The 21,853-nt window shown below is 43.3% G+C and overlaps 1 protein-coding gene across 2 annotated transcripts in view; it reads left to right on the forward strand.

The window, feature by feature from the left end:
• The first annotated feature begins 14,327 nt into the window (after positions 1 to 14,327).
• EIF3A (eukaryotic translation initiation factor 3 subunit A) overlaps positions 14,328 to 21,853 on the forward strand; it is a 33,044-nt gene continuing 25,518 nt past the window's right edge. The window contains exons 1-4 of one of the 2 annotated variants that reach the window (XM_081536324.1): positions 14,328 to 14,773; positions 20,530 to 20,720; positions 20,876 to 21,012; positions 21,406 to 21,569. In XM_081536324.1, coding sequence (XP_081392450.1) covers positions 14,461 to 14,773; positions 20,530 to 20,720; positions 20,876 to 21,012; positions 21,406 to 21,569 — 805 coding nt within the window. In that variant the 5' untranslated portion in view covers positions 14,328 to 14,460. The remainder of the gene's footprint in view (positions 14,774 to 20,529; positions 20,721 to 20,875; positions 21,013 to 21,405; positions 21,570 to 21,853) is intronic. The other variant, XM_081536330.1, reaches the window with a different exon arrangement.

Raw genomic sequence — 21,853 nt, forward strand, 5'->3', positions numbered from 1 at the left:
AGGCGTTGCAGAGAGTTGGACACGACTGGGAAAGGTCCATAACTGTAAAAATATAGAAAAAAATTCAAATGTTAGTGAAAGTGGTTTTCTTTAGGTAGATAACACTTCAGCAATTTTTTTCTCATGTTATTGCTTTTATTTCACAGTTTTAAAAATGCTATATTTCTTTGCATCCAAGAGTTCAAATTTTTAAATCTCTGAAATTGGGACACATCCTATAATTATAACCGGAAGTGTTTTTCTTCCTAATGGTACATAAAATGATGTGCTTAATCATTGATGGCATTTCTAGACTTGGTGAAACATGGTGAATAGAAAATAAACAAGAAAATTTGTTAAATCTGTAGACCCCAGATATCCTGTTTTTTCCACTTCACCACTATGCTGAATCTTTTTTTTTTTTTTTGCCCCCTCACATTGTCTTTATTATTATTATTTTTTTTTTACTTTTCTTTTTTTTTTATAAATTTATTCATTTTAGTTGGGGGCTAATTACTTTACAATATTGTAATAGTTTTTGCCATACATTGACATGAATCAGCCATGGGTTTACATGTGTTCCCCTTCCTGGACCCCCCACCCACCTCCCTCCCCATCCCATCCCTCTGGGTCATCCCATTGCCCCGGCCCTGAGCCCTTGTCTCATGCATCGAACATGGAATGGTGTTCTGTTTCACATATGATAATATACATGTTTCAATGCTATTCTCCCAGAACATCCCACCCTCACCTTCTCCCTCAGAGTCCATAAAATTGTTCTATGCATCTGTGTCTCTTATTCTGTCTCGCATATAGGGTTATCGTTACCATCTTTCAAATTCCATATATATGCTGAATCTTAAAGACACATTTAGCCCAAAATACATAACAATTTTGTGTGGTATTTGGACTAACCAGTAATACCACACTAACCAGTGTGATATTTGGGTAACCAGTTTCCATTGAATTAACAAGAATGTAGAATCAGTAAGACTTGATTTCCTTTGCTCAGTGCGGTAGCATCTGCAAAACAGACTGTGATGTGGACTGAAGGCTGGGGAGACGGTAGAGCACAGCTCCTGTCTGTAACTGCCTTACAACAGGAGAGAAAACAGAGAAGAGGGAACACATGACCAGATCTATTGCTTCTGGGACTGCAGACCTAGAGAGGCAAACTTGTGGAAAGAGAAAAAAGCCTCAGAGGTGGAGCAAGATGAGAGCCTCAGAGGCATAGCCTCTCCTTGCCTGGTTTAGGTGGCTCTGCTCTAGGCGGGGACCTAGGGTGGACACCTCAAGTACTTCCTCTAAGAGTGAGTTAGGGACAGCCCCCTGTGGCCAAGGCCCACGGTATCATCTTAGTCTCTGGCACATTCTGGAGGCATTCAGAAAATAAATGAGGATGAGATGATGACAAGTAGATACTGAAACAAAGAGTTGGAAGGAGATGGTGGTATATACCAGGAGGGAAGGGAAATACAGGGCAGGGAGTGCAGAAGTTGTCTCTACAAAGTGGAAGGATGATTGGAATTTCCTCCCTCCCCTTTTACTTCCTGGTGCGGTCAGACCTGCCAGACAGGTTCTCCAGAGTCAAGAGGAAGAAGCAGAGGGTGGAGAGAGGAGAGGCACCCCAACTTTTGGGGATAAGACTGACTGCTGGGTGTGGCAACACAAACTTGAGTTCTAATCCTAGCTCTGCCCCTTATAGCTGTTAAATCAATCTTCTCTGGGCTTGTTTTCTTAGTGATCAAACAGGGCTAATCTTATTTTCCTCTGTATTTGTCTTAAGTTGGACCAAGAAAAATCTTTATGCTAATGTTATAGGTAAGAGTAGCCTTGTGGAGAGAATGAACTCAACTATGGTGGCCGGAGTCATGGCAGGACAGGCATTTAGGAAGTTTCTTTCCTTCTTTGTCCAGTCAGCTCAGTTCAATCGCTCAGTCGTCTCCAACTCTTTGCGACCCCATGAATCGCAGCACGCCAGGCCTCCCTGTCCATCACCAACTCCCGGAGTTTACCCAAACCATGTCCATCGAGTCAGTGATGCCATCCAACCATCTTATCCTCTGTCGTCCCCTTCTCCTCCTGCCCCCAATACTACCCAGCATTAGGGTCTTTTCCAGTGAGTTAACTCTTCACATGAGGTGGCCAAAGTATTGGAGTTTCAGCTTCAACATTAGTCCTTCCAATGAATACCCACGACTGATCTCCTTTAGGATGGATTGATTGGATCTCCTTGCAGTCCAAGGGACTCTCAAGAGCCTTCTCCAACACCACAGTTCAAAAGCATCAGTTCTTCGGCGCTCAGCTTTCTTCACCGTCCAACTCTCACATCCATACATGACCACTGGAAAAACCATAGCCTTGACTAGACGAACTTTTGTTGGAAAAGTAATGTCTCTGCTTTTAAATATGCTATCTAGGTTGGCCATAACCTTCCTTCCAAGGAGTAAGTGTCTTTTAATTTCATGGCTGCAATCACCATCTGCAGTGATTTTGGAGCCCCCAAAATAAAGTCTGACACTGTTTCCACTGTTTCCCCATTTATTTCCCATGAAGTGATGGGACCAGATGCCATGATCTTAGTTTTCTGAACGCTGAGCTTTAAGCCAACTTTTTCACTCTCCTCTTTCACTTTCATCAAGAGGCTCTTTAGTTCTTCTTCACTTTCTGCCATAAGGGTGGTGTCATCTGCATATCTGAGGTTATTGATATTTCTCCCGGCAATCTTGATTCCAGCTTGTGTTTCTTCCAGCCCAGCGTTTCTCATGATGTACTCTGCATATAAATTAAATAAGCAGCCTGAATTTGTAGGTATACCTTAATTACAGTCTTGCCCTTTTCCTCCATTGAGCTGGTACCTCGGTTTTCACCTCCTGCAAAGCAGACTCCAGAGTGTCTTAGTCTTTTTTCCTCTGTGAGTTACTGTGGAGAAAACTGTTAAGGTCTCTGGATTTGTTTTCTCTTGCTGTGTCACAGGTGACCACGAACAGTGGCTTAAAGCAATACCCACTGTTTAGCTCCGGGTTCTGAAGATTTGTGTCACAGCACTCGGTTCAGGGACTTGATGGCCAGGCTGCCTTCCTTTCTGGAGGCTTCGGGGAAGAATAGGCTTCCAAGCTCACCCAAGTTGTTGACAGAATTCAGTTTCTTGCAGACCGAGGCCTCTGTTCACAGGGTGACTTTTTCCTGGGGGCTGCTCTCAGCTTCTTGACTGCCCTCCACCCCCTGCCGCAGTTTTTCATCATGTAGCTCCCTCCAGATACTCTCTCATGCTTTGAATCTCTTCCCTCCTCTGCCTCTGACTTCAGACCCAGATTTAAAGGGCTCATGTGATTGGTTAGGCCCACCCAAATAATGTACCCACCCCCCCTTTTTCTTTAGCCACACCAGGTAGCATGCAGGATATTTCCCCAACCAGGGATCAAGTCTGGGCCCCCTGCAGTGGAAGCACGGAGTCCTATCCACTGGGCCACCGGGGAAGTCCCAATCTCCCCTTCTTAAAGTCAATTGTGACACATAATATAACCTAAAAAAAAAAGTCAAAATGTTAGTCACTCAGTCTGACTCTTTACGAACACATGGACTGTAGCCCACCAGGATCCTTTGTCCATGGGATTCTCCAGGCAAGGATACTGGAGTGGGTAGTCATTCCCTTCTCCATGGGATCTTCCCAACCCAGGGATCAAACTCGGGTCTTTTGTATTGCAGGCAGATTCTTTACCATGTGAGTCACCAGGGAAGCACAGCAGTAATACCCCATCACATTTACAGTCTTAGGCATTAAACAGGCTGTGTAAACCACATCTTACAAGTCTACCACAGCCTCCATTCCTTCATTTATTCACACATCTCATATTTATGGAACGCCTGCCCTGTGCCAGGCATAGTTCTAGGAGTTGGAGATACAATAGTGAACAAGACAAACTTGACCTCTTAAAGCTTACTATCCAGCATAGTAAGACAGATAGTAACCAAGGAAACAAAGAAAACTCCCTGTTAGTGCTGAATGCTCTGTGGAGAATTAAAATGGGCTGGTCTTTAGGAAAGGGCTCTCTGTGGAGGGACTGTTTTAGCTGCTCCTTGAGAAGATAACACAATGAAAAGGTCCATGTGAAGATAATCTAACATCCACAAACCCAAGATGAAAGTCTACACGTTCCAGGGTTCCTTCTAATCATGTTTAACACGCTTCACAGAGAAGCCTCGTTTTAAACCACACCCAAAACCACTGTGCACAGTGTCTTACTCCTTCTGCTTCCTTGGCTGCAGTTGGTTTGTGTAGCTTTGAGCGCAATCTCCCAAGTTCCTCAGCAGTAGCTGGGCTCCATGGCATGCCATCCTTGGCCTGTGTGAGAATGTATTCCATGTCCCATAAACAAGCCTCTGTTTCTCCCTTCAGCTTTCTTCTGCAGGCAAGCAGAATCTTTTTTTTTTTTTTTACATTCTTTTTAAATTAATTGATTTTTTTTTATTTTTGGCTGTGCTGGGTCTTCACTGCTGCAAGGGTTTTTCTCTAGTCGCGGAGAGCGGGGGCTACTCTTTGTTTTTGCGTGCGGGCTTTTCATTGTGGTGGCTTCTCTTGTTGCGGAGCACGGGCTCTAGGTCATATGGGCTCCCAGGCTCTGGCGCACAGGCTAAATAGTTGTGGAGCATGGACTTAGTTGCTCCTCGGCCTGTGGGATCTTCCTGGACCAGGGATCAAACTCGTGTCTCCTGCATTGACTGGCAGGCGAGTTCTTTACTGCTGAGCCACCAGGGAAGCCCCAAGGCAAGTAGAATGTTAATTGAAGACTCCTGAATATAAGATGCATGTTTCCCAATCAATAATAATATATCACCAGGACATGTTTCTGCTAAAAAATATACTCGACTGAATCTGCATTTCAAGTTCCTGCTTTAAATTTGCAGAACCCAAACTTGCAGTGAGGTGAGAACTGCCTGGCATAAGCACGGTGCACTCCACATGTGCCCTGGGCACACCACTGTTTAAAGGCTTCCCAACCCCAGCTGGACATTTTCAAGGTGAGGAACACCAGGCTGTGAGGTTTTGGACCTAGTTTGTTATCATAAAGCACCGGTGCCACCGATTCGCTCTGAAACACACACCAAACAACCACTTTCTGGGTGTGACCATGAGTCAGGCACCATCCAGATACAAAGATGAAGGGTCCCAGTCACTACCTTCAAGGGACTTCCAGGGTGACACAGGAGAAATGTGCAGATGGGCAATTATAATATAGAAGGCTTGCTTTAACCAACTGTCATTTATTCAAATGACTTTGACTTACTGAGTGCTTACTCTGCGTGAGATACTGTTATCGGTGCTACAGATACAGCAGTTGGACAAAACAGACATAAATCCCTGCTCTCATCAAGCTTATATTCTAGGAAATTTCCTGATGGTCCAGTGGTTAAGACTCTATGCTCTCACTGCTGAAGGCCTGGAATTGATCCCTTGCCAGGGAACTAAAAGTCCCACAGGCCACATGGCACAGTCAAACAAGCAAACAAACAAAAAACTTACCTTCTAGAGGGGCAGACAGTAAAGAAATAAACTCATAAAATATATCAGGAACCAAACAGCAATAAATAAATGTTATGGAGAAAAAGCAAGGCTAGAAGGGTGCTAAGAAGTATAGAAAGAAGGGAGGTTATTATTACTTTAAAGAGGTGAGAGAAGACATCGCTGAAAAGGTGGCACTGGCATGATGTGAGAGAGACGAAGAAAGAGAAGGGGTTGTGTTGGGTCTTGCAGGTCATTATAAGGACTGACTTTCATGGAGTGATCTGGGGGCCCCAAGAGGGTCTTGATTAGGAGACTGACACGATCACCTCACTTTTGTTTTGAAAAGGATCCCCCTCCTTGCTATGTGGAGAAAAACAGGGAGGGAGTCAGGTGAAAAGAGAAAGACAAGCTAGCTGGTTATCATACACTCCAGCTGAGAAGCGATGGGGACTCAGACCATCATTGGATAGCCGTGGAAGTGGTGTATGTGGGATTTGTTGATGGGCTGATTGGACGTGGGGCTATGACAGAGAAAAGTGGAGTCAAGGATGTCTTTAATATTTTTGTGGCTTAAGTAACCAGAAAAATGGGGTTGTAATTATTCTCTGGGGGATGGTGAGAAGAAGAGCAGGATGGAGCCAGAGAGACTTGGTGTCTGGTTTGGGGCAGGCTGGGTGTAAGTTGCGTGTCAGACATTTAATGGATGTGTCAAATAGACATCTGGCTGTGAGCTGGGCTTTCAGGAAAAGAGGTCAAGTGCTGGTGATACAGTTTTGTAACTTTACAGCACAGACGTGATTTGTAAAGCTATGAGCTAGAATTTTGGGTGCCTTTGCTGTCAGCATCTTTGCTGCAAGCATTTTTGCTGCAAAGTGGCCATAAGACAATTTTGCCATGAAGGATATAATAACCGGTTGACAGTTTGGGGTTTGACAATTTGGTTTCAGTGAGTTGAAATGCATTAGCATTTCTTCCAGTCGGTGACATTATTGAAGTCTTTATACAAAAGTCTTTGACATTTAAAAGGAAGAATCACACGTTCATTCTGACTGGGCCACCCGATAAGTTACACACACACAGGACTGGGAAGGTTATTGCACAGTGTTTCAAGGGTCGAGGCAGGACTAGGCATGACCCCTTTCCCCACAGCCAGGCTCTGAGTCCGACTTCCACGAGGACGCCTTACTCCAAACAGGCTTCGGGGTGGCTGCCCTCAAACCTTGCCTCCGTATTGATTCTATAACCAGTGAAGTTATTAGCACGATTCTCACGGCTGCTCCCACTGCTGCAGAGTGCCGTGTCTGCGGAAGTGGGACTCTGAGCACTGCCTGCTCGTCAGCAGCAGGTCCTGTAGGGTCTTGATGACGGGCAGGCCGCAGGGAGACACGCCAGCAGCCTGCTCCAGGACAAGGCAGCCCTGGCCTGAGGATCTCTGCCCCCAAAGATTAAGATTGTTTGCTAGTCAGTTCTTTTTTCTGACAACTTGATGGTTTTAAGTTGGCTGTGATCCAGGGGTGTTCAAGTACTTCTTTGAGGGTGGGCCTCTGGCTGGGGTTGTGGTGATGTCTCTCCTTTCTTTTTGTTCTTTTAGCTTTTTTCCCCCCATTGTTTTATCTTTTACAGCAAAATTGCCTATGGCCAATTAGTTATGAGGCAAAAATATTTGGGGCAAAAATGCTTGCGGCAAAGATGCTTACAGAAAAAGCATCCAGAACTAGGAGCTAGAAGCAAGAGATGAAGGCAGTTAGAGGAGGGACAAGATCCAGGAACTGACCCCTGGGACTTTTCAACCTTAGAAGTCAGAGGGACGAGGAACAGACAGAGAGGTGAGAAGAAAATCAGGAAAGGAGGATCCTGGAATTCAGGTGGAGAAAGTGTTTCAGGGAGGATACAGTGATCATCTCTGTGTGTGAGAGGAGATGGGCTGACCCTAGATAGGAGCGTCAATGAATTGTAATAGGAGGAAAGGCAGAGAGTCTGAGCATAGATGAGAGTGGACAGCAGATGGCAGAGTGCCAAAGTTCTCTAATTTCTCTGCTATTTTCTCTCAGCCATCGGTGGAGAGTAGAGAAAGGAGGGTCTGGAGGTTAGAGAGAGGAAGATGTATGAACTAGTCATCTAGGAGAGTGAGAGCATGGCCAAGAGAAGTGCAGCAGGATGGGTGAGCAGCAGCATGGCGCTTGTTGAGGCTTGTGGTTGTGAATTTGAAGTGAGACTTATCGATGTGGCTGTGACTTCATCTCCAGTCATATGAGGCTGCAGGCAGGAGTAGGTGAAGGGTTGGATTGGCCAGGGTTTGGGTAAAATAAAGAGAGAACTGAGCAGACAATAATTAAATGATGGATTCCATGTTGGGCCTGGAGGGACTTCCTTGGTGGTCCAGGGGCTAAAACTTCGTCAATGCAGGGAGCCTGGGTTTGATCCCTGGTCAGGGCACTGGATCCCACATGCTGCAACTAGGGATCCTGCATGCTGCGCCAAAGATTGAGGACCCCACGTGCTATAGCTGTAGCTGAGACCAGGTGCAGCCAAAATAAATAAATAAAAAAGAAAGAAAAAGTTGGGTCTGGAGGGAACAGAGGACATGGGGGATGACAGCAGTGAAAAGAGGTACACTGGATGAATAGATTGCAAATAAATCCCAGTCAAGCAGCAGGGTTGTTACAGTTGGGATCTGATAGAATTAACCACAGGAGGGGGTGGTCAGAAAGTAAGATGCTTGAAATCTAGATTTGGGGACTGAGGTAGTGTGACAAGATCTGGATAGAGGTCAGCATACTATGGCCTTGCAGGTTAAATCTGGCCTGCAGCCTGTTTTTATACAGCCTTGAGATAAGAATGGTTTTTCACATAAAAAAAAAAAAAAGACTATTATCCTTTTAGCAAGAACAGTTGCTCCAAGAAGTGAAGGTATTTCACGGCCCACAAAACCTAAAATAGTTACTACCTGGCCCTTTATAGAAAGAGTGCTGACTCTTGGTCTAGACTTTAGGGTATCAATGGGTGTGTGAGTGGCTGAGGTCAGGTAGAGGACACAATGGTGAAGGCCAGGAGGCCAGGATATGTGGCAGGATCATTTAATTGGTACAGAGCCCACCAATCAATACAATGGTGGTGCTGGAGAGAGTGAAGGGGAACCAGAACTAACAGTCAAGGAATGAGGGGGTGTGACCTGGGATTGGTAGATGTCTGAAGAGAAAGGACCATAGTGTGGAGGAATCACACGTGGCCTAGACTAGTGATGTGAGCATCAGAAGTGAGAATTTAAGGGAAGAGAGAGAGAAGGAGACAGAGAAAGCGTGCTCTGGAAGGGAAGGAGTTAGTGGGTTGAGCTAGTTGCTCACGGATCCCCCTCCAGGTGCCAGTGGTTTGATGGAGAAACACAGCCACCCCTTGCCAGGGTTGCAGAGGCAGCTGAGTGCTCACGACCGGCCTGGGTGATGGAGCTAACGGTGGCCTGAGCAAAGACCATGGCAAAGGGGCAGTTAGGTCAGCCCCGGCTGGCAGAAGGGGCTTTGCAGAGAAAGACTTTGGGTTGAGGTTTGAAGTATTAGCAGGAGTTAGGTAATGATGGTGGTGAGGGGAAAGGGATATATATATATATGTGCAGGAAGGCATGGTATCTTTGAACACTGACTTCAGAAAATCATGAATGAACTTGGGCACAGTAGGAGGTTCAGTTCAGTTCAGTTCAGTCGCTCAGTCATGTCCGACTCTTACCCAAACTCATGTCCATAGAGTCAGTGATGCCATCCAGCCATCTTATCCTCTGTCGTCCCCTTCTCCTCCTGCCCCCAATCCTTCCCAGCATCAGGGTCTTTTCCAATGAGTCAATTCATCACATGAGGTGGCCAAACTATTGGAGTTTCAGCTTCAACATCAGTCCTTCCAATGAACAGCCAGGGCTGATCTCCTTTAGGATGGACTAGTTGGATCTCCTTGCAGTCCAAAGGACTCTCAAGAGTCTTCTCCAACACCACAGTTCAAAAGCATCAATTCTTCAGCTCTCAGCTTTCTTCACAGTCCAACTCTCACATCCATACATGACTACTGGAAAAACCATAGACTTGAGTAGACAGACCTTTGTTGGCAAAGTAATGTCTTTGCTCTTTAATATGCTATCTAGGTTGGTCATAGCTTTCCTTCCAAGGAGTAAGCATCTTTTAATTTAATTGCTGCAATTACCATCTGCAGTGATTTTGGAGCCCCCAAAAATAAAGTCTGACACTGTTTCCACTGTTTCCCCATCTATTTCCCATGAAGTGATGGGACGAGATGCAAATCAGTGCAATTAGGAGCTTTGGGTGAAGAACATTATTGTTTCTCCTTTAATATTTGCGTGTGAGGCTTAGGGATAGTGAACGCTCTGTGTAGATGGGTAGATATTCTATGAGTGAAACATGACATACATTGGCCTTTAAACTTGTTACTGCCCCATGAGTATTGTAGGAAAATGTATTATACATGTTTACATAAGGATTTATTCATTTCTCTCTCCAGCCTCTTTTGAGAGCATCTTGTCCGCCTGATCCTCTGCCAGGCATTGGGGATACAGTGGTGAACAACATGAATATAGTCCTTCCCCTCTCAGAGCTTACATTCTGCAAGTAATTACACTGAAGTATGGTCAGTGCTAAGAGAGGATGTTATTGGTGCTCTATGCCTTGGCATCTAAATTAATCTGGGAGCCAGGGAAGAATCCTGGCAGAAGCGACATTTAATGTGAAGGAGAAATAGGTTGTTGTTGCCAGAGTAAGGAATGGGTGATGGTGAATTTCCAAGTGAAGTGATGGCATGCACTGTGTTGGAGGCGGGAGAGGGCTGTTTCAGGCACTGAAAGACATTGAGAGTGGTGAGAGATGGGTCTAGAGAGACAATGGTGGCCTGGGCTGGAGTGGATTCTCCGTTTCCACTTGGCTTCTTTTTTTTTTTTTGGCTGCCTGGTACCTCTTACAGGATCTTGTTTCCCTGACCAGGGATTGAACCTGGGCCCTGGGCACTGAAAGCATGGTGTCCTAACCACTGGATCACCAGGGAATTCCCTCCACAGAGCTTCTGATGAGTGTTCAGAGTTTTCCTCTCTCTAGACTGCAAAGTCTGAGAAGGCAGGAACCAAATCTGTCCTGCTCACTGCTGCATACCTACCTATGGAGTGCCTGCCTTTCGAGTCTGGCACATAATAATGGTTTGTTGATTATGGTTGGTTGAATGAATGTATAAATGTGAACCTTGGTTTAACTCTGAAATTTATTATGTTCATCAGTACAAATACTTTCATTATAGCATTCTTGTAAACAATGAATGTGAAAGCATTTCAGTAAACTGTGAAACATGATACTTGTTTTAAAGCTGTGAAGTATTGTTGCAAATATGTATAATGTAGTACTTCAATTGTACCCTTAACAACTTTTTTTTTTTAAGCACCTTATTTATTCCACTCAAGTCAGAAAAATCCTACAAAACACTGTATTAGAGAAGTTATCCAGTTATATACAGTATAAACGTAGCTTGATTAGGGGGAAAAAAACCTTCATCAGCCTGATTACTTCCTTTTGCCACTTCCTGAGTGGCTTTTAGCATTACTCAGGTTGCTCGTTTTCCACTAAGTGAGCAATAATCAACAGCAAGTAATTATGCTTTTCTCCAGGCCTAGAATAGATCCCATCTTGTCCCTCTTTGTGTACTAGTCTATTTTCACCAGTGAATCATCATCTCCGTGAAAGGAGGCATCGTGTTTATTTTTATCCCCAGCATCTAACGTTATGGCTGTTAGCTGGTACTGAATACCTGTTAGTTGAGTTTAACAGGTAAATTTATCCTGGAAATTGACATTATACCTTTACTCATTCAAAAATATGGTAACAGACTCTAAATACTTTTCATGCACTTAAACGGTCCTTTGGTATGGCTGCTGCTGTTACTTAGTTGCTTCAGTCATATTCGACTCTGTGTGGCCCTGTGGACTGCAGTCCACCAGGCTCCTCTGTCCTTGGGATTCTCCAGGCAAGAGTACTGGAGTGGGTTGCCGTGCCCCCCTCCAGGGAATCTTCTAGACCCAGGGATTGAACCGGGGTCTCCAGCATCACAGGCAGATTCTTTACCACTGAGCCACCAGGGAAGCCCCATTTGGTGTTGATATATTACCAAATGCTTCATATGCAGTCTTCCCTTGGTATCTACAGGGGATTGGTTCCAGTTCCCACCACATATCAAAATATGCAATATTCAAGTCTTATGGCATAGTATTTGCAGGTAACCCTATCACATCTTCCTATATAATTTAAATAATCTCTAGATTACGTATAACTCTCAATGCAGTGTGAGTGCTGAGTTGCTTCAGTTGTGTCTGACTCTGTGACTCTATGGACTGCAGCCCATCAGGCTCCTCTGTCCATGGGGTTCTCCAGGCAAGAATACTGGAGTGGATTGCCATGCCCTCCTCCAGGGGACCTTCCCAGGCCAGGGATTGAACCCATGTCTCTTATGTCTACCTGCATTGGCAGGCAGGTTCTTTACCCACCTGGGAAAAAGCCCTAATGCAGTGTAAACCTATGTAAATAGTTGCCAGTAACAAATTCAAATTAGGCTTTTTGAAATTTCTGGAACTTTTTTCCCAAATATATTCTTTGTTTCTATCTGTTGCTCTCTCTTTTAAGGCATTTTATTTTTTTGGCCGTGCCGCGCGACTTGTAGGATCTTAGTTCCCCAGCCAGCGATTGAACCTGGACTCTCAGCAGTGAAAGTGCAGAGTCCTACTCACTGGACCTTCAGGAAATTCCCTTCTGAATATTTCTGATGCATGTCTGGTTGAGTCTGAGGATGCAGAACTCCACAGGTGTGGGTGCAGAGGGTTGACTGTACTTTTAAAATAACTTCAAAGAGAAAAGGATACAGATGTAGAACATTGGTTTTCATTTTATCTACCAATTTTCTAGTATTTTTATTGTTTCAGGTCTACCAAATAATGAGTAATAATCATTTTACTATTTTCTTTGAGATATGACAATGGAAAGTTAAAAATGTTGGAAAGCTTTTCTGATACTTACTTAGGCCAGGTTTCTTTTTATTTTATTCTATTACGTACCTCTCTGGTCTACTGAAAGTTTTCTGTCTACAGCATTTAAAAGCTATATTTGCTCTTATGTTTAGCTCTTTAATTTTGACTTATTGTATACACAAATAAGTCTCTTGATCTTGTCCTATAAAACAGTTCCCATGGCTTTTTAATACTTATTGCTCAACTTTGCTCTTATTTTTTTGAGGAGTAAGCTCAGGGTGATCTAATCATTTGGAGGAAGAACTCTCTGAAATGAATTTTAAAGTCTACAGTTGGTCTCCTCTACTGTAGGCAGATTCTTTACCACTCATTATTACAAAATGTGTAATAAATTTGGAACAATTTATGCCACTGCTGCTTTCTGAATTTTTCTTCTGAACTTATTTCAATTTTTTTTGGCCAAGCTGCAGGGCATGCAGGTTCTTCTATTTTCCTGACCAGGGATGGAACCCATGTCCCCTCAGTAGAAGTGCATAGTTCTAACCGTTGGACCACTGTCAGGCAAGTCCCAGAACTCATTTTGAGTAATTAGATTAAGTTTAAATGGCTTTCAAGTTCTAGGTATAATGTTTGAACATTAAAGTGGTTCATCAAAAATAGAAGACCTGTAGCAAAGGGCCTGTTACAGAATTTTTCATTAATACTTTTCTTTGGTTTGTGTGCAGTATATGGTCAACATAAATACACTCCATGTATTTTCAAATATTTTGAGGGTCTGGTCTGCTGCATGTCATTTCTCCCCACTCCAGACTGTTGTCTCCAGTATATTCCCAACCTTCAGGTGTTGGCTCAAAACGAGCCTTTTCTGAGGGCCCGGGCACTCTCTGTGTCATCAACTTTAGAATTTTATCTAGATGTGGAAAAAGCTTGCTTAGTTGTTTAGTTCCTTATTGCAACCCTCCTCCCCATGCTAGTCCGTCATGTGACAGGTCTCCACTAGAGGTGAACAATCCTTGGCCCAATGATACGTGCTCAATGCATTTGTGTTAAGTGAATAAATTCGGTATTTTAACTCAGCCAAGTCAGTATCCTTGCCGGAGAATTCCAGGGAGAGAAGCCTGGCGGGCTACAGTCCATGGGGTCGCAGAGAGTAGGACAGGAGTGAGCGACTAATTTTCACTTTCAAGTCAGATCATTCCCTTCCCTAGGCGAATGAAACGCCAATACTTGGGCCACCTGATGCCAAGAACTGACTCACTGGAAAAGCATCAGCTGGGAAAGACTGAAGGCGGGAGGAGAAGGGGACGACAGAGGATGAGATGGTTGGACGGCATCACCGATTCGATGGAGGAGTTTGAGCAAGCTCTGGGGAGTTGGTGATGGACAGGGAGGCCTGGCGTGCTGCAGTCCATGGGGTCGCAAAGAGTCGGACACGACTGAGCTGACTGAAAAGTGAAAGTGAAGAGCTGACTGAACGGAACCGAAATGAGGCGAATGAGACCTGATTCTAACTTTGCAGGACTCCGCACAAATCTTATTAGAGGAAGACTGCGCTTTCTCGCCAGACAGTAGCTCTGTCCCAAACTGTATACTTCTCACCCCTATTCTCACTCGAGGATCTAGGGGCCTGAGAACCCGCTCCCCAAAGTAACGCCTCAGACTCCGGAGGTGGAACCCAAGCGACCATCAGCCGAGCACAGCCGCCACGTCAGCCGGCGCGCGTGACGCCAACGCGCTTCCGCGCGTGAGGGGCGGGGCGCACCCGGAGGCCCACCCCCTACATCCGGGCCCTAAGCGGCGGCAGCGCCGCCGCGCAGGGAGGGGTCACGTGGTTCCTTCCTTTCCGTCTCTGGCCGGCTGGGCGCGGGCGACTGCTGGCGAGGCGCGTGGAGCCTCGCGCTGGTTCCCCTTCGTCTCCTCTCCTGGCCCGGGACCCCGAGGATTCGCTGACGCCGGGTGAACTGAGCCTGCCGCCAAGATGCCGGCCTATTTCCAGAGGCCGGAAAATGCTCTCAAGCGCGCCAACGGTGAGGAGGGGATCGGAGCGCGCCGGACCGGGGCGGCCCGAGGCCTCGGAGGTCGAGGGGGCCAGGGCCTGGTGCGCGGTGGCGGCCGCCCGACTGTGGCTGCACAGGAGGCCCTTGCGGCCTGCCCGCCGCCGACCCAGCCCGTGGTTGGGTATGGTATCCCTTCTCGCTCCAACCGACATGGGAGGTTGAGCGAGGAGGGTGGGAGATGCGGAGCCGGGAACCGTCTCTCTGTGGGGCTCGCCTTCCTCCCGCCGCCGCCCGGTGAGTCTCGGGGGGCAGGGTGGCGGCGTCGCGGCTCCGGAGACAGGCCGACCCGGGCCCGAGCTCCTCTCTTTCCCCGCCTCTGCTGGGCACCCCCTCACTCCAGACCACGAGGCCTTGTGTGCTTCGGCCCCGCGCCCCCGGCCGCCATCTGGGAGTGCTGGGGTGGAGGAAACATGGCTCCCTCCCGGGGACAATGCACGCGAGAACCTCGGCTCCACCTCCCGCCGGGCCGGGAGGCCTGGCAGGCCCACCTCCGGGCCCTCCTGCGGACGCCTCCGCGCCCCCGGATCCAGCGCCGCGCTTTGCCGGCTCAGGGTCCACTTCCCCTTCCGACCCCTCTTCTCCGCTTCGGGGACTCGGACCCCTTTAACTCGTTCCCTATTTTTTTTTTTTTTTCTCTTTTGGCATTGATTATTGGCAGCTGCGAAGCCTACTCCGAGTCACAAGGAAGTTGGGACAGAGTTAATACTATAAGAAGAACTTGAAGTTTCTCTCAAAGATTAGGAAAGTGAGGCCTAGGGAGACTGGTTTGCCCAAGGTCACTCCGGGAGTGAGTTGTTGAGCTAGAAGCGTAACACCAAGGTCTCTGAACTTTCAGATCCATCGTGCGCCCCCCTCCCCCCCACTATTGCGCTGCTGCTTGCGTTTATTTCCATATGTGTGCTTGAGTCGGCGGCACTGTTGGGAAAACGTGTGTGTGTCCTGATCTGTTCAAGAGGCATTTATTACGTTGTCATTACAGGGGGTGCATGCAAATGTATTCTCTGGTCTTTCAATAGATTCTTATTTAGGGTTTATTAAGTGTTAGGGCGTCCATTGCTCTTATATTTTCACGCTTCCTCAAGCCAAACGAGTTTTGGGTCTTAACCCCTGTTGTGGATCGATGTACCGTGTCTGTTAACCCTTTTATACTTATGAAGCTTATTCTGTTAGTTTGTTTGAAAATCCTCTTAGGAAAAGGTCAGTTTCAGTCAATGCGTACAGTTGGTACTACTGATAATCTGTCAGGGCCAGAGAGCTGTTTGTCATATGCTTGTTGTTTTTACTGTAAGTTAACAGTTTTGGGGATAAATAACCGTCTGTGGAATAGGATAATGCCACATTCTGTGGAATAGAGTAACTGTTCTAAAAAACAATTGAAACTACAACTTGGATCTAATCACTCACTCTGATCTTCCATGTCAATAGTTTGAACAGGCAGGAAGTTTACATATGCTGATTAATTTATAGGAAAGAAAGTAAGATTGAGATGGAAATTTAACCCTACAAAATAAACCAGCAAATTTAGGGAAAGCATTATTTCTTAAATGTTTTGAAACTTAAGAGAATTATTATATATTGTGGTATACAAATGGCTTGGGTGAAATTACTACTGGAGATCTGTTTTATAGCCGTTTGAATGCTTTACCAACACATTTTTTTCCATGTTAATTGGCTGAAGCACTGTAATCTCCATGGCCTAAATACTACGTATTGATGTGTTCAAGCTTTGTATCCTTCACTCCTCCCTTTTGAATCTGTATGAACTTAATATTTCAGTAACTTTAAAATTAGAAGTGATATATGTTAACATCTTAAATCTTTTCTCACAGTTTCTAAGTTGAAATAGATTTGATTCATGAAGAGCAATTTGTGAAAATGTCAGAAATTAAAGTAGGCAAGATGAGAAAGACAGGGGGATGGGGACTTGGGTTTGTTAGTGTAGTTTTTGTAAAAGGCCTTTTAAAAAGCTGTTAGATGAGTGCTGGTATAGTAGAGATACCTTCCCTTTCAAGTAGTAAAATTTCTGTACCTTTCATCTTAGATCCTGTTTTAGTATCAAAGAGCAGAATGTGGATGGCATATGACACTGTTGACAAAATTTTATAAATAGGGTAATCAGAGCACATTTTATTTTTAATGGATATAATCTCATTTATCTATAACATTTGTAATATCAAATCAAATCACATTTAGACCCCATCCATTAGAGTATCCTAATAAGATGTGAATAAATTTAGGTGTAGAATGGTTTGTCAGAGCAATATTTTTGGAAGCAACTGGAAAACAAGCATTCTGGAAAATGAGACCAAGTCCCAGCAGTTACCGGCAAGAAATTTGTATACCCCAGAATCATTCAGAAAAAGCCCCTTTTCCAGTTCAAATTGATGATAGTGCCAGTTCTGTTGCTTCTGACTGTATAACAGCCTTTTAACTTACAGTCTACAACCAGTGTCTTAAAAATACTGTTGCTTCTGACTGTATAACAGCCTTTTAACTTACACTCTACAACCAGTGTCTTAAAAATAAAGTTATTAAACCCACAAATTATGTAACGTTATAGCTTTTCTACTTGGTCTCTTACACAAATAAACTAGTAAAATTGAAGGGCTGACCTAAACTTTGCTATAGGTAGATACATGGATCACTTATTGTGTCTTTTAAGAATGCCTACCCTCCTAGGGATAGTTTGTAATTCCAGATTTTATATTTAAGACGATATCAATCTAGAAATGAATGTTGCTTTAAAGATTGCAGTACAGTTTTTAGTGTGATAGTTTTCTCCAGCCTCAAAGACTTGTGTTTTCCCCTAATGAGGTGATTGTTCTGGATTGGAAAGGACTGGGTTGGGTGTCTTGACTGGCTGTGGAGGAAACAAAAAGCACTTTCAGTTTTACCGCCAAACAAGACCTGCTGTTGTTTTTAAGTGACATTGTTACCAGTCATTTAGAAATAAAGAGAGTGGGAATTAGTTTTTGATAGTTTGTCACCACCTCATACTGGGGCCAGCTCTTACACTTAACTCTTGGTGCCTATTTTGCATCATATTGACAGTACTTACATACAGTAGTATGGGATTTGAATCCTCAATGTAAGATGGGGACTTGGATATAATAAGTCATTTTGGTGGGCTGCTGTGATATCCTTAATGTAAAGGATAAACATAAAAACATTTACTCCCCAATTTTTGGCTGATAGAAGCTGTTTCTGTTAAATAATTGTGAAAAAACACTAAAATACTGTTGAATTTTATTTTTATTTATTTTTTAATATATAACATTTATTTTTCTCTTTCTGACTCACTTCACTCTGTATAACAAAGCCTGCAGAATCTTACAGTCCAGATCTTCAGCTTCCTAGAGTCTCTTCATTCTTAAGGTTCTGTTTCTTCCGTGGCAAATTTCTCCCAGGTCTCTGATCCTAATCTTCATAAGCCACTCTTGCTGCTGCTGTACAGTTGCTTCAGTCATGTCTGACTCTGTGCGACCCCATAGACGGCAGCCCACCAGGCTCCTCTGTCCCTGGGATTCTCCAGGCAACAATACTGGAGTGGGTTGCCATTTCCTTTTTGCAATGCATGCATACATGCTAAGTCGCTTCAGTCATGTCCGACCCTGTATGACCCTATGGACAGCAGCCCTCAAGGCTCCTCTGTCCACAGGATTCTCCAGGCAAGAATACTGGAGTGGGTTGCCATTTCCTTCTCCCTGTTGAATTTTAAAATAACTATGTGTGCATGCTCCAGGAAGATGATGAGTGGGTCCTTCCCTTAAAACAGAAGAGGCTTAATTCCAGCAAAGTATCTAGTTGTATTCAGTGTTACATCTTTGATTGGGAGGCGTGTAATAAAATTAACCCAAGTGAAAATGGACTTTCTCCCATATTGGCAGATTTGATATTGAGATTATTGAAGTATTGAAGAGGGGTTTATATTAATTTGCATGTGGAGTATGATTTGGTATAATATGGGATAACGTAGGATATTGTATTAAAAGATACTTATTTCAGTGTGTTTTGTGATTTCTCCTGTATAAGGTTTTAAAAATAATACTAGAGTTGGAATATTGTTTGTAGTTTTCCTGGAGGAAGGAATGTTCAGAGGCAGCATTCCTGAAAGATGTGATGATTGGAAGAAGAAATAAGAGTTACTCACTAAATCCATATATCTAGTCAATCCTTCAGATAAGAATCATTTTGGTATGTGTTTGCCCTAGCATAGTTATATCTTAGATAATGCTATACATTGTTAGGTTAATGCCTAAAATAATTATCTGTCAAGAATTTTTTTAGAAAAATAAACAATGATTTTAAAAAACATGTGTTTTAAGTTTTTTATGGGATAAACTAGTGTTCTGCAAATTATTTGTTAAATATTCAGTGGAGAAATTTTTGTGTGTGTGAAATTTGGCACTTAGTTTTAAGTTCAACATAACCAGAAAAGAACCACCCATAGTCTGTTAAGTGTATGAAAGAAAGTTAAGAAAAAGAAAAAAAAATAGGATAAATTTTAACTTTGGTCAGAAATGTGATGGAGGAGCGTTTGCTTTTGATTTTCAAAACAAGCTGCTGCTGCTGCTGCTAAGTCGCTTCAGTCGTGTCCGACTCTGTGCGACCCCATAGACGGCAGCCCACCAGGCTCCACCGTCCCTGGGATTCTCCAGGCAAGAATACTGGAGTGGGTTGCCATTTCCTTCTCCAGTGCACGAAAGGGAAAAGTGAAAGTGAAGTCGCTCAGTCGTATCCGACTCTTAGCGACCCCATGGACTGTAGCCTACCAGGCTCCTCCGTCCATGGGATTTTCCAGACAAGAGTACTGGAGTGGGATGCCATTGCCTTCAAAACAAGCAGTATACCCAAAATCTGAGGTTTGAACAGATTCTGAAGTATTGCTACACACAGAATGCCATAGTACAGAGTCACACCACACACAGATTCTCCTGTTAATAAATATCTTACATCTGTGTAGTATGTTTGTTACAACTAATGAATCAATGCTGATACGTTATTATTAAGGAAAGTCCATACATTGTTCATATTTTATCAGCTTTCTGTAATGTCCCCTGTGTATTCCAGGATCCCACCCAAGATACATTTCATTTAGTTGTCTCCTTAGGCTCCTCTTGGTTGTGGCAGTTTCTTAGATTTGGTGATGGCCTTGACAGTTTGAGGAGTATTGGTCAGGTATTTTGTCTCTTAGCTGGGATTTGTCTCAGTTTGTTTCTCGTGTTTAGGTTGGGATAAATAAGTGGAGAGATACTTTGTACTCATGGATTGGAAGACTAAATGCTGTTGTCAGTTCTTCCAAACTTGTTATATAGGTTCAATGAGATCCCAGTGAGCTATTTTGTAGGTATCTACAAACAATTCTGAAGTTTGTATGGAAAGGCCAAAGGTGTTACATAGCCAGCTAGTACTGAAGAACAAAGTTGGAGTACTCAGACCACCTGACTTGAGGATTTTCTGTTAGGCTACACTAATCAAGACAGTGAGGTGTTGGCAAAAAAGCCTAGGCAGGTCAGTAGAAAAATGATCAAAATAGAGCCCCCAAATAGACCCACACAGTCAATTGATCTAAAAGGAATATAGTCAATCTAATTTGTTTTTTCTATCTCAAGTCTTAATACAAACTAGCAAAAATTGCATCAGCCAGATCATTGTGACTGAAGTTACACTTGCTTGTTTTTTGTGCCTATTCAAGGGGGAGATTGTTGCCCTCATGACTTGAATTTCTGGAACTTTATAAAGTAACTTAGACATAATTGGTGCAGAGGAATTGAGTGAAATCTAGTTTTACCTATTATAAGGTCATATTTGAGATAGTATCAGTTTTTCATTGTTTTACCTTGGCATAGTGTTAGAAATCAAAAATAAATTGTGTCCTCAAAAGAGATGGTAATAGGTTGGGAAATTAAAACAGCCAAGTTAAAAAGCAAGATTTAGGTTTTTATATAGCATGCATAACTAATTTTAATTCTCCTGAATTACTTTTCCAGAATTTCTTGAAGTTGGCAAAAAGCAACCTGCTTTGGACGTTCTTTATGATGTTATGAAAAGTAAGAAACATAGAACATGGCAGAAAATACACGAGCCGATTATGTTGAAATACTTGGAACTTTGTGTGGATCTTCGCAAGAGCCATTTGGCTAAAGAAGGCTTATATCAGTATAAGAACATTTGTCAACAGGTATGAACAGCTGGGTTTTTATATTTTAGTAAGTGCTTTTAGTCATTTTGGGAGGCGTTTACCTTTCAGATTTACCGTTTATACCATAAAGTTTGCTTTTAAAATATTTTTTGGTTTGTTGGGAAACGAGTTTTATTTATTTATTTGTTGGCTAGGTGAACATCAAATCTCTAGAGGATGTTGTTAGGGCATATTTGAAATTGGCAGAGGAGAAAACGGAAGCTGCTAAAGAGGAGTCCCAGCAGATGGTCTTAGACATAGAAGATCTGGATAATATTCAAACTCCTGAAAGGTATGTGGGCTAAAGTGCTAAATATATCTTTCTCATTGTTTTTCTTCACATGTGTTTCCATTGTCCCCATTTGAAGTAAATGTTTATTAGAAAGAATGCTTGTCTTTGGAATTTTAAATGTACAGTAACTTCAAGTCATGTACTATTCAAAGTTCATAAAAGTGAAAAATTACAACCATCTGATAGGGTGTATACTAATATAAATAAATGGCTGTAATACAGATTGAGAATTCAAATACTTGGACTAAGTGATAGCTTTACAGTATGTTCAAAGTTACAGGTAGGATTTGAACTACTTTTGAATGATCATTGTTGGTTTTGGTTTTATAATCATATGGCAAAGTAGGAAACCATGTCTAAAATTGTTTTCAACATTTTAAAATATTTTTGTAGTGTTCTCCTAAGTGCTGTAAGTGGTGAAGACACTCAGGATCGTACTGACAGATTACTTTTAACTCCATGGGTTAAATTCCTGTGGGAATCCTACAGACAGTGTTTGGACCTTCTTCGAAACAATTCTAGAGTAGAGCGGCTCTACCATGATATTGCCCAACAAGGTAAAGCAAGAATTGATTTGAAAAGTTGACTTAAGGATAGGTTTTGCAAAAGATTAACTGTTAAAGTTAACCTCCTTTTCTCTGTAGTACTTATTTTACATAGTTTTAATTCTTACTTTAGATGATTGGCATTCATTTGAATATTAAATAAGGAATTTGTTTCATTAGTCAAGGTAATTCTTTGTTTTCCATTGATGTCTGAAGCACCTTTTAAAGTCATTTTGGAATTTTCTAAGTGACTGAAAAGATAAACTTAACTTTTTATTGCTTTCTGGCAGACTTGA

Source organism: Giraffa tippelskirchi, chromosome 2 (assembly GCF_054371585.1).
Source record: "Giraffa tippelskirchi isolate mGirTip1 chromosome 2, T2T-mGirTip1v1.2.pri, whole genome shotgun sequence".
NCBI lineage: Eukaryota > Metazoa > Chordata > Mammalia > Artiodactyla > Giraffidae > Giraffa > Giraffa tippelskirchi.